Source organism: Mesoplodon densirostris, chromosome 2, assembly GCF_025265405.1.
Source record: "Mesoplodon densirostris isolate mMesDen1 chromosome 2, mMesDen1 primary haplotype, whole genome shotgun sequence".
NCBI classification, from domain to species: domain Eukaryota; kingdom Metazoa; phylum Chordata; class Mammalia; order Artiodactyla; family Ziphiidae; genus Mesoplodon; species Mesoplodon densirostris.
Window position 1 is genome coordinate 193006102 of NC_082662.1, and position 12029 is coordinate 193018130.

Below are 12029 nucleotides of genomic sequence, written 5' to 3' on the forward strand. Positions count from 1 at the left end.
TGGAGGTTCTGGAATCTGCTGGGAAAAGCTGAGAGGCAGAGAGAACTCAATTTCCCTGTTCACACTGCAGCCGCCACCGTCACCCCTAAGGAAGGTCTCTGGACTGAGGACCCCTCTCAGCATGCTCTAGGACCTTGGATGGTTGGAATGTTTGAAATTCTCTGCATCCGGGATGAAAGTCTTGCAACAGGAATAAAAGGACTTCTACACTAATTATATCTGAACTTCCCAGAGCACTCCCAAATCCACCGTGCTCATTTGAAATCCAGTGTTCAACCAAATCCTGTCACATGTTGTCCGGCACAGGGTCTGACACAAAATCCTAATGCCGAGTCCCTTTCTTCTCTCCCCTGGCAGGAAGGGATGCTATTTGAGCACCTAGAGATACTGTGCGACCAGGAATAAGACCGCACCAGCGGCTGGGAGTAATTCATAGTCTATTGGACGTACCAACCCTGTGAAGTAGATGGGGGGTACTGTCACCATTTTTCAAATGGAGAAACTGAGACTCAGAAGAGTTTATTAGGCAAAATCACACAGGTGACAACAGAGCTAGGACTGGAGTGGGAACACTGGAGCCTGTGATCTTCCCTAAACACCAAGCTGAGGAAAGAGGACATGGAAACCCCATCCCAAAGCTGACCACCAGCTGGCCCTGCAGCTGCCAACATGTGTCCATTCTCTCCCCTCTAAGCCACGCTGGTTTCACACTTTCTGGACTGTTATCTGTAGTACCTTCGCTTACATTCTAACGGTTTCACAAAACAATACTTGCCCTTATACAGTGATGCACGTGCCGGTTGAGACTCATGAGGTTGGTTTTGTAACCTGTTATGGATTCTGACCCTCAGTTGGAAAAAATGCTGCTTGGAGGTTAGTTTTTCCTGTTGTTTGCTAGCTTTCAAGAAGATGTAGCTGCAGTGGTTTCTTCACACCCACCTCACCTCAAGGTTTGGCCATTGCTCCTTGCCATGTCTTCCCTACATCCTCCAGAACGCTGTCCACGTCACATACAAGATCAATCCCTATTGCTTAATCTCTTCGGTCTGCTTTGTACTGTTTATTATTCACTTGGCTGCAATCTTCTATTCATTTCCCTCCTACCTCTCTGCCCACAGCCCTTCAACTCAAGGGGTCACTTTGTGCCCCATCTTTTCAGGTTCCCAGTTTAATAAGACCAGGACGCAGCATAGTCTTCGAGTCTCCCAAGACCTGACTTAGAGCAGAGGCCAAAGACTCAAATGCCTTCAGGGGACAGAAATAAATGAGAGAAACCAGCCAGGTGGACTCTGAAGAAGAGAATGCACGTCTGGCTACCGGGGCCATCACTGCTCAGGCCAGGGTGGCAGCAAGTTGCAATTTTTCAAGAGAAGCCAGAAGTCTAATTATTTATACAATCTCTCCTAATTTTTAGATGTTCAATCTTCAATCAAATTTCTAAAAAACAGTGTGTGGGCCGACCAGACGTGCTTGTGGCCCGAGTGTGTTCTGGGTGGAGCCACCTCCCTGGAGAGGCTGGTGGGGTGATGAGTTTGCTGACCTTCGGGGAGAACAATGGTTACCAAGAGAGCACCAGTGGGAGCACCAGAGAGAGATGCCGGAGGGATAGAGGTGAGCTCCTGCCCATCTCCCCACCTCCCTGCCGGGGCTCACGTTCATGCTTCTAGGCTGGAAGGAGAGCTCTGACTTCCAGCAAAGTCTGGAGCCCACACCTGGGACACACCATGGCAACAAGCACAGCATCTCAGACGGCTCACCCCGATCTGCGCTGCTGCCGAGGGGCCTGCCAGGGCTTGTTTAGTATTTATTTTCATTTTACGTCACTGTGCTTCAATTAAAAAATATGTATTTTCCCCTCTTCCTCCACTGTTTGCCCCCTCTAAAGCCCTCAGAGGAGTGCGAGTGTTTAAGGAGTGTGTAAGAGTCTAAAAGTAAAAATTTGGGTGGGGATTTAGGAATAAAGGGAGATGGGCGTCTCAAATATGACAGAAAGGAAGGCAGTGCTGGTCTCCGTGTCTGAAAAACAGTCACTGTTAGCACACAAGTGCTGACATTTATTGAGTGCTTGCTGTATGCGGGGCATTTTCCTGTGGGTGATTTCTTCTCATCCTCATAAGAACACCAGAGAGTAGCCATCGTTATCTTTAGTTTCTAGATGAGGAACTGGGGTTCAGAGAGACCGAGTCATTTGGCCAAGGTCACATGGCCAGTAAGTTTAGCAGAAGCACATTCTGGCCCGAGTCTGAGTCTGAGTCGAGAATCTGAGCTCTTAACCATTGCGCACGTATTGCCCTTCTCTGTTGTACTGCCCGGTCCTCCTGGCACTGCTGTGTCCCTGGCACCCAGCACATGTTTGTGGAAGAGATAGATGACCACTCACCGTATCGCATAATCCCGATAACTAGTGACTTAATGCATACTTGTTGAGCTCGCTCTCTGGGCCAGGTACTGTGCGAAGTGCTGTGGATGTGGCATTGAATAAAACAAAGGCCGGGCCATCAGCCTAGTGAATAGAGACAGACAGCGACACATACAAGGAGGATAGCTTCTGGTAGAAAGAAATGCTAAGGAAAATAGAATACGTGGTCGCGCAACGGGAGGACGGGAGAGGTGGCGAGAGGCGACTTTAGCCACGATGACTGGAGGCCGGAGAAAGAACGTCTGAGCTCCGATGTGAGTATAGGGAGGGGTCGGTTCTCGGAAAGTCTCCGGAGGAAAGTTCGAAGAAGAAGACCAAATGCAAAGGCCTGAGTTGAGAAACAGCTTGGTTTGTCCAAGGGATGCTCCCTCCCCCAAGGGGGAGGAGGGGCGGGGAGGGTGGGGGGACGGGAGATGGAGTCAAAGAGACAGATGGCCAGTCAGGGAGGACCCAGGAGGCTGTGGTCTGGAGTTCGCGAAGGGATATCACTTGGTCTACAATGTAAAAGACCTCTTTGCCGCGTGGAGGGAAGGTTGCAGGAGAACAAGGGTGGAGGGGGGGACCAGTTAGGTGGTGGCAGTGGTCCAGGCAGGAGATGATGGTGGTGTGGACTCGGGTTGTAGCAGCAGAGATGGAGAGAAAGGGTCGTATTCCGGATGCATTTTGAAGGAAAAGATAACAGGACTGAGTAGATTGAACATGGAGTGTTAAGGAGAGAGAGGCTTTGAGGATTTTTCCCATGAGTAGCTGGAAAAATGGTGGTGCTCTTTACTGAGATGGGGAAAACTTGGGGAGGAAAAGATTTGGGAAAATAGAAAGAGTCTATAATTCTATTTGGCTCTGTTAAAAGTAAGATACCTGTCATCCAAAAGGAGGTGGTGAAGAGTCAGGTAATTTGGAGCTCAGGACAGAGGCCAAAGCTGGAGGTGAGATCAGCCCTAGGAGTTCTCAGTGTGTGCGTGTGTGTGTGTGTCTGTGTGTGTGTGCACGTATATATGAAACGTACGTATATATGAAAGGATGTATGTAGACACACACCTTATATGTGTATGTATGTACACACGTGTATGCACACGCCTGTAATGTACACAGCACCTAAAGCCACGGGACTGGGTCAGAACCCTGGGACGCTCGACAGTCACTGGCTGGGAAGAGGAGAAGCCAGGGAAAGAACCAGGGAAGGAAGGCCGGGCTGGCGAGCGCTGCATGGGAAGGGTGTCTCAGGGAGGAAGGGGCTGAGTGAGATGCAGGAGGAAATGGCGGCGAAGTGAGACCGATGATGACGACACAGCTTTCCAGGGCTGTTGCTCTTGAGGGCTGCAGAGGGACGGGGCAGGATTTGGAGAGAACACGAATTCGGGGAGGGATTTGCTTTCTGCTTTTTTTACCCACCGGAAGATAGCAGATGTCCTTTTTACAGTGCCAGGAATGGTCCAGTAGAGTGGGAGAAGTGGCAACGTCGCAGAAGTGAAAAAGGGTAATTGCAGGGGTGACGAAGTCAGAAGGTGAGAGGGAACTAGAGTCGGGAGCCGACCCCCGAGGGCAGGAGGGACGGGGTAGAGGGAGGGCGTGCTGGGGGGCAGTTCCGTGCTTCTCAGGTAAGCACCGCCCACAGGGAAGTCCTGGCCGGGTGTAGCCCTGATGATGGGACAGGTGGCAGGACACAGAGCAACGTCACAGAGGAGCTTAGCTCAAGGCTGGAGAGCTGGGGGGAGGGGCCCAGTTCGCTGCGCGGGTCCTCAGCACCCCAACTCCTCTTTCTCTCTCTCCTGGTCTCCCAGGAGCCTGTCAAACTCAGGGCTGAGCGAGGGCAGTGCTCCCGCTGGTGTGACAGGTGAACAGCACAGGAGGGGCAGAGGGAACAGGGCTGTTCCCTTGAGGGTGAATTCCTCCGGCTATAGTTGCAGAGCCTTTTATTCAGTCAGTATATGTATCCACGTATTTATGTTCTAGAAAAAAGAAGCGTAGTTCTGTTACATGTAGTGGTTTGTATCTGAATGACCTATCTGACTTAAGGAATCCAGGCAAGCAAAGTTTAAGCCTTCCTACCATAAATAAGTACTGTTTCTGTAACTCTTATCAAAAAACTAAATGGTTAAGGGAGGGAAGCATGGTTACCTCTACCAAAATACTAAACTGGCAGGGAACCATGAAAATGGGGAAATTAGAGAATAGTATAGCCTTGGGAGCATAGAAATTACTACGATTTCTTTCCTTTTGTGTCCTGACTAGGCAGACAGATGACCAAGAGTGGGAGACAAGGTATATCAGAGCCTTTCCTCTGATCATTTAGAAACAATCAGAAAAACACATTCTCTCCGGAGAAAAGACACTAACAGGGAAAAAAGCACACAAGTGCTTTTGAGTCTGAGCCAGCCTGAATTCCAGCAGCCCACCACTCACAAAAGGATTTTTTTTTTTTTTTTTACTCTGAGTTAACAGAATCGTGTTCTTTTTTTTGTTGCAGGGCATGAGCTCTAGAGCGCGGGCTCAGTAGTTGTGGCGCACGGGCTTAGTTGCTCCGCGGCATGTGGGATCTTCCCGGACCAGGGATCGAACCCGTGTCCCCTGCATTGGCAGGTGGATTCTTAACCATTGCGCCCCAGGGAAGTCCCAGAATCATGTTCTAATCAAGGTCTGTGAATGAGATTAAGGATTGGGATAAATTAAGGACGCCCTTTACAAGAAGTAAGAAAGGCACCAAATTGCTTAGCACTTAGCAACACTTCAAGTTCAGCTATTTTAATAAATTGTTTGACTTTTGTTTTAAAAAGTAGGGGTGGGTGGTGGCCATCTTTCTAAGATAAACGGCCCTCATCACTGAAGGCCCAGCAGACTGTTAACATTTGAACAGGGGGAGCCCTGGGGAAGTGGAATCTCCAGACAAACCTATAAAGAGAAGGCAGCAAACGTCCCAGGACAGGTGGCCTCCCCTCTTGAGGCCGGGAAGAAGGCTCAGGTTCCCAGGTCAGACAGACAGGTGGGCCTGGGAAGTGAGTTAACCGTGGTGAGAGGAAGGCTGGAACAGGGCCATCGGGAGGGCCAGCCTCCCAGGAGTCCGGGAGGTGGAGGCGTGGACCAGGGAGCACCCCCTGCCATCCTGTCGCCCTCCTGCCCTCTTGCTATAGGAGCTGCCATGCAGGGTTTCGCCCGGCACTGCTGCGTCACCTTGGTGGGCGGCGGGTTCCTGTGGCTCTTGTTCACTCTGAAAGTCCCCAGGGAAATTGAAGACGACCAGAACAGGATGACTATTGAAGCCCAGGTAGCAACAGTTGCTCTCACTGTGGGGATTAAGGGTGTGTGGTGGGTGTGGACAGGTAGAGTCTTGGAAATGCCCTGTACCTCTCACCGGAGAGCAGGAGGCTCTGAGGGGGGTGGGGTGCGGACCTGGCCAGACCCACTGGTCCACAGAGAAGCTGCATTTCCCCCCATATTTGTTAAGGTAAGGAAGACAGCAAATACTGCTTGAGCCCTGGATACTCTGGCCAGTGGTCAGACATCCTGAGAATGTGCTGGGCTTGCTCTGGGGAGACTGACCCGCTCTTTCCCTGGAAAGGCTCATGGGAAACCACTAGAGGCTAAACGCTGTTCTTTTTATGAAAGGAGGACCAGGCGGTGCCTCTGCCAAGGCCGCAGGAGGGCAGTTATAGGAGAAGGAAGGATCTGGAGCCACTAGAAGACTGGCAGAATCTCACCTCTGGAAAAAACCCAGCAGAGAAAGAAGAGTGCGTTCCGAGGAGGGGAGTGGGCTCCCCAGGGGACCAGAAGCATCAGGAGAAGGAGGGGCTCAGAGGGAAGAAGGGGGGAAGGCGAGGGGCAGCGGGCCCGGCCGAGAGTCCTCTCCCTGCCAAGGCCTCTGTGTGGAGGGGGAAGGAGGGAAGAGGTAACGCGGCCGCTGCAGGAGGGGGGGATCACTGCGTGAGAGAACCCTGGGGGGCGAGGGGGCCTTCGGGCCACGTGTCCAGTTCACCAGTGTTCAGCTCAGGGGTACAGGGACCCGCTGGAGGCCACATAGTCAGTGGCAGAGCTCAGACAATAGTCTTGGGCTCCTGACTCCCAGGAGAAGGGCTTTTTCTAGTAGATCTCCTTTAAAGGAGAGCTTTGGAAAGATGAGCTGGGTAAAGTCAAAAGGAATGACAATGACTATAAAAATAGCTAATATTGGGAATTCCCTGGCGGTCCAGCGGTTAGGACTTGGCGCTTACACTGCCGAGGGCACAGATTCGATCCCTGGTGGGGGAACTAAGATCCCACAAGCCGAGTGGCACAGCCAAAAATTAAAAAGGAAAAAGAGCTAATATTTATTGAGCACTTAAACCATGTGCCACAAAATTCCAGCTCAAAGAAGCCTCAGAGGCCCGTGGGGACGCAGCTCCCCAGCTCAGGCACCTGGTGACCTTGGTAAAATGCAGACTCTTGCTTCACTAGATTCTGCATATCTAATAAGCTTCCAAACGGGGCGATGTTGCTGGACTAAGGCCCACACTTTGCGGAGCGAGGACCTGAACCTGCCCTCTGGGGTGGGAAATAGCCGAGCAGCGAGGGCGGAAAGAGAGCCGGTGCCGCAGAGCATCCACCCGGCCTGCCTGCGCGCTGACCGCGCCGCTGGCCGCCCTGGCGTGACTGACGCTCGGCACCTGCTCGAGGCGCCCCGGCCAGACCGCAGCGGCCTCCCGTACACGCCGCTCCCCGTGTCCGCGCCACCTCGAAGGTGCAGCAGAAGCGCCTCACGGTGCTGGCCCACCTGGCGGGCGCTGGCCTGACCTGGCTCAGGGAGACCGTCCTCCGCATTTCCAGCCTCTTCGGCTCCCAGATCTCGGTGGGGCAGCTGCTGCTGATCTACACCCCGCCAGAGGCCTGTCCCCCGCAAGGGCGGCGTCGGGGCGGGGGCCTCTTACCAGGAGCCCTACTCCCAGTGGACCACGCCTTCCTCATGAGCTGCGCCGCGAAGCTCTCGGAGTACTTCCTGCCGCTGGAGGACGACGCCTTGTGCGCCCCCAACTTCATCAGCCACGTTCAGTGGAAAGTGGACACCCTGGGGTCCCAGCGCTGGGCGCTCCTGGAGTTCTCCAACCTGGGCTTCCTGGGCAAGCTCTTCCGCAGCGGGGACCCCCGGTGCTGGTCCACTTCCTCCTCCTCTTCTACAGGGAGGAGCCCCTTGCCAGGCTCCTCCGTCACTTCCGCACCCTCCTGGCCCAGAAGGACCCGATCCTCTGCAGACCGTTCCTGTTCTACCACCGGGTCCCCTACCATGCACCGAACGACACAGCCAGAAGGCCTCGGGCACGCAGAAAAAGAGCCCCTACGCCCCTGACAACCCACCAGGAGCCGTGTTAACCGACATGAAGGTTTTTGAGGTCCATCTCCCCTGGGAGGCCTACAATCTGGACGAGTCCTTCTTTTGGACCCACAGTGTTAGCGCAGGGAACCCCCTGACGGCCATCCTGAAGCACCCAGCAGACCTGAGGAGGGTGCCGGTGCTGACGGGCACCAGCGTGGACGGCAGGCACGCCCTGGAGAGGGGGCAGGCGGAGCCGGGCTACGAGCCCGAGGGGACGCCACGGCGCTGCGCCAGCCTCACCTTGCTGGGCCAGCTCCTGGAGGGGCGGCGGGATCAGGAGGTCGTTGCACAGAGCGTGGGGCACGCGGTGAGCTGCCTGAGGCTGGTGGCTAGCACTAACCAGGTGGGTGGGCTCAGCATCAGGCACATCTACCTCTGGGAGGAACATGCCAGGGACGTGGGGGCAGCTCAGGAGGAAGACAACAAGACGATGAAAAATTACAACCTTGCAGCTATGTCATTCTAGCCTATCTGAGTGACCCGGAGGCGGGGTGGGGATGCCAGGGAATGAGGGGCAGAGAGGGAAGACGTGGTCATTCTGGTGCCGCCGAGATGTTAGACCTGTTCGTTCCTTTTTCTACCCAAACAAACGACTCTTATAGGCTGTCTTTTCCTGGGCTGGATATAGCTTAGCCCAGTTTGGGACAAGGCCTTGGTCATTCCCAGAATCTGTCCCTGGGCTGCTGAGGTCAGCACAAATACAGGGTGTTGGTGTGTGTGTTCACACATAGTTAGAGGCCAGGGGTGAGGGGTAGCAGGAGGGGAAATCAAGGCCAGGCCCTGGAATTTACGTCATAAGAAGCCAAGGAAGGGCCTCTCATCAGAAGTCGAACTCTCTGAGGCTCTGGAATGCAGCAGATGGACGCATACCCATAAAACTAAGCCCCTGACTCTGTCTTTTTAAGCTGTTCTGTGGCGCCAATCTAGTTCCCTTCTTCCCTCACAAACGAACTTGGGCACAAATAGCTTGTAACTGAAGCTTCACTTTCTCCTCCGCATTCACTTCTCACCCCATGCTGGCTTCCGCATCCCAGCATTCACTTCTCACCCCATGCTGGCTTCGGCATCCCAGCGCTGCTGAAACTCCTATCTGTAATGACAAAAATAGTCAAAGCCTAGTGGCATTTTTTTTTTTTTCAGATCTCATTCTCCTTAACTCTCTGCAGCAGCACACAGTACAAATTAGTCTTCTTCCTTGACTTCTGGGCTTCATCCATTCAACAGAATTACTGAATCCCCACTATGTGCCAGGGACAAAAAAAGCTCCTCTTGGGGTTAAGAAGTACAGGGTCCTTGGGGAGTACAGACCTGTGTTAAAACTTTATTGGGAGCTTAGGAAAGGCTTTTTGGAAGACATGTAAGCCTAGGCCTGCCAGATAATTGGAGAAGATAGCCAGGTGATGGGGAAAGAAGGTCAGGGAAATTTTCCAGTAAAAGAAACAGCATGTAGAGAAGTGGGCCAGAGATGAGAAGAAACCTGGCTCATTTGGGGAAAAAAAATCATTTAGTGGGGCTGGCGATGGAGGGCCAGCTGGAGTAGTGGTGGGACAGAAGATGAGGTCACAGGACTAAGAAAAGACCTGCTTACAAAGGGCCATGGACAGTTCAGTGGGGGAAAGAATAATCTTTTCAAAAAGTGGTGGTGGAACAGCTGAATACCCACGTGCAGAAGAATGAAGAGTGACTCCTACCTCACGTTGTATTAAAAGTGAACTTAGAATGGATCACAGACCTAGTTGTAAGAGCTAAAAGCTATAAAACTCTTAGAAGAAAACACAGGTGTAAATCGTTGTGACCTTGGATTAGGCAATAGATTATTAGGTATGACACGAAAAGCACAAGTCATCAAAGAACAGATAAATTGGACTTCATCAAAGTTTAAAACTTTTGTGGTTCATAGGACACTATCAATAAAGTGAAAAGACAACCCACAGAATGGAAGAAAATATTTGCCAATCATATGTCTGATGAGAGACTGGTGTCCAGAATATATAAAGAAAGCTTACACACAATAATAAAAAGACAAATGACCCAATTAAAAATGGGCAAAGGATCTGAATAGACATTTCTCCAAAAAAGATACACAAATGGCCAATAAGCACGTGAAAAGACACTCATCATTAGTCATTAGGGAAATGCAAATCAAAACCACAGTGAAATACCACTTCACACCCACTAGGAAAGCTATTTAAAAAACAGAAAATAAGGGCTTCCCAGGTGGCACAGTGATTAAGAATCCACCTGCCAATGCAGGGGACACGGGTTCAAGCCCTGGTCCAGGAAGATCCCACATGCTGTGGGGCAACTAAGCCCGTGCGCCACAACTACTGAGCCTGCGAGCCACAACTACTGAGCCCACGTGCCACAACTACTGAAGCCCGTGCGCCTAGAGCCCATGCTCTGCAACAAGAGAAGCCACCGCAATGAGAAACTTGTGCACTGCAACGAAGAGTAGCCCCTGCTCGCCGCAACTAGAGAAAGCCTGCGCGCAGCAACAAAGACCCAACGCAGCCAAAATAAGTAAAATAAAACTTTAAAATAAATAAATAAATAAATAACAGAAAATAAGTGTTGGTGAGGTGTGGAGAAATTGGAGCCTCATACATGCTGGTGGGGTTGTAAAATGGGGCATGGGGCAGCCACTTTGGAAAACCACTGAACAATCCTCAAAATGTTAGATAGAGTTACCATATGATCCAGCAATTCCACTCCTAGGTCTGTAGGAATGAAAATGAATGAAAAAATGAAAACATATATCCACACAAAGACTTACACATGAATGATCATAGCAGCATTATAATAACTAACATGTGGAAACAATCCACATGTCCAGCAACTGATGGATGAATAAACAAAATGTAGTATATCAGATGATGAAAATGAAATACTACTCAGCCACAAAAAGGAATGGAATACTGATACACGCTACAACATGCACAAACCTTCAAAACATTGGACTACATGAAAGCAATCAGTCACAAAAGGTCACATAGTATATGATTCCACTTGTATGAAATGTCCACAATAAGCAAGTCCAATGGGGCTCATATGGGGGCAATGAAAATGTTCTAAAATTGATTGTGGTAATGGTTGCACTCTGTGAATATACTAAAAACTACTGAATTGTACACTTCAAGAAGAGTGAATTTTAGGGTATGTGAATTATATCTCAATAAGGCAGTTATTTGTTTAAAAGCTGTAGAAGCAAATGAAAGGGTTTAGAATACCCTGGTGGCAACAGAGAATCATGGAGCAGTTCTGAGCAGGAGAGCGAAGTGACTGTTCGTGCTTTGGGGGGGTCACCCCAGGCATCCCGGCGGGGCAGCCAGGGGGTTAGGATAGGCAGCCAATGAGAACTAATAAGATAACGAGAGGTCTTGGCTGGGGATGGGCACTCCCTCCCCTTCTCCCTTCCAGGCCTCAGCTTTCTTCTCACCAATCAATCATAAACTAACCTGTTTTTCCACATACCTCGCTGACTAGTTGTGGTCTCCCTCGCCTCAGCCATCCCTAAATGTGGGAAAATTCCAAGGCCTTTCACTCTGTCTGTATCTTCTTTCTTTGATGACTTTCGATCATGGTTAAAACCTTACCTGAATGAACTTTGAGGCACCATCCAAGTCCACATCACCCTCTAAGGTCTCCAATCGGAGCCTCCGAGTCCCGTGTCCAGCTGATGACGACACTCTCCACTTGGCTTTAACTGTCACCTCAGCCCAGCATGTCTGACACCAAATTCTTTAGCTTGTATGTGTTTCTGGCAATGGTTACCTTACACAACATAAACTCAAAATCCTAAAACAGTGCTTTGGTCTATGAACCACTTGCATCAGAATCCCCTAGAATTACTTATTTAAAATGCTTTTACCCAAACTTGCTCATTCTCCCATCAAAGTGCTTCAACCGCTGTAAGCTCCTACCTTCCCATCCACCCCAGTCTAGGCCTGCCGCTTAGGCTCATGGCCAAACCTTTCCTGACTGACCACTACACGTCAGGCCCTGGGCACAGGGACAGAGTAAAAGCCTGTGGACTCTGGCCTTGAAAAGCTTCTAGTCCAGAGAGAGAGACAAGTGAAATACTGCATTAAAGGGGCAGAGGAGGGACTTCCCTGGTGGCGCAGTGGTTAAGAATCCGCCTGCCAGTGCAGGGGACACAGGTTTGAGCCCTGGTCCGGGAAGATCCCACATGCAGCGGAGCAACTAAGCCTGTGGGCCACAACTACTGAGCCTGCGCTCTAGAGCTCGTGAGCCACAACTACTGAGCCCACG

General features: G+C 51.1%; 1 protein-coding gene across 1 annotated transcript; it reads left to right on the forward strand.

Moving 5' to 3' along the window:
* The first annotated feature begins 3675 nt into the window (after nt 1-3675).
* On the forward strand, nt 3676-8226 carry LOC132476839 (alpha-1,3-mannosyl-glycoprotein 4-beta-N-acetylglucosaminyltransferase-like protein MGAT4E). The gene is given in 9 exon segments (XM_060079055.1): nt 3676-3686; nt 4201-4253; nt 5548-5675; nt 6023-6114; nt 6116-6163; nt 6951-7111; nt 7114-7527; nt 7530-7684; nt 7687-8226. Coding segments are annotated over 9 exon segments (1602 nt in total).
* The last annotated feature ends 3803 nt before the right edge of the window (nt 8227-12029 follow it).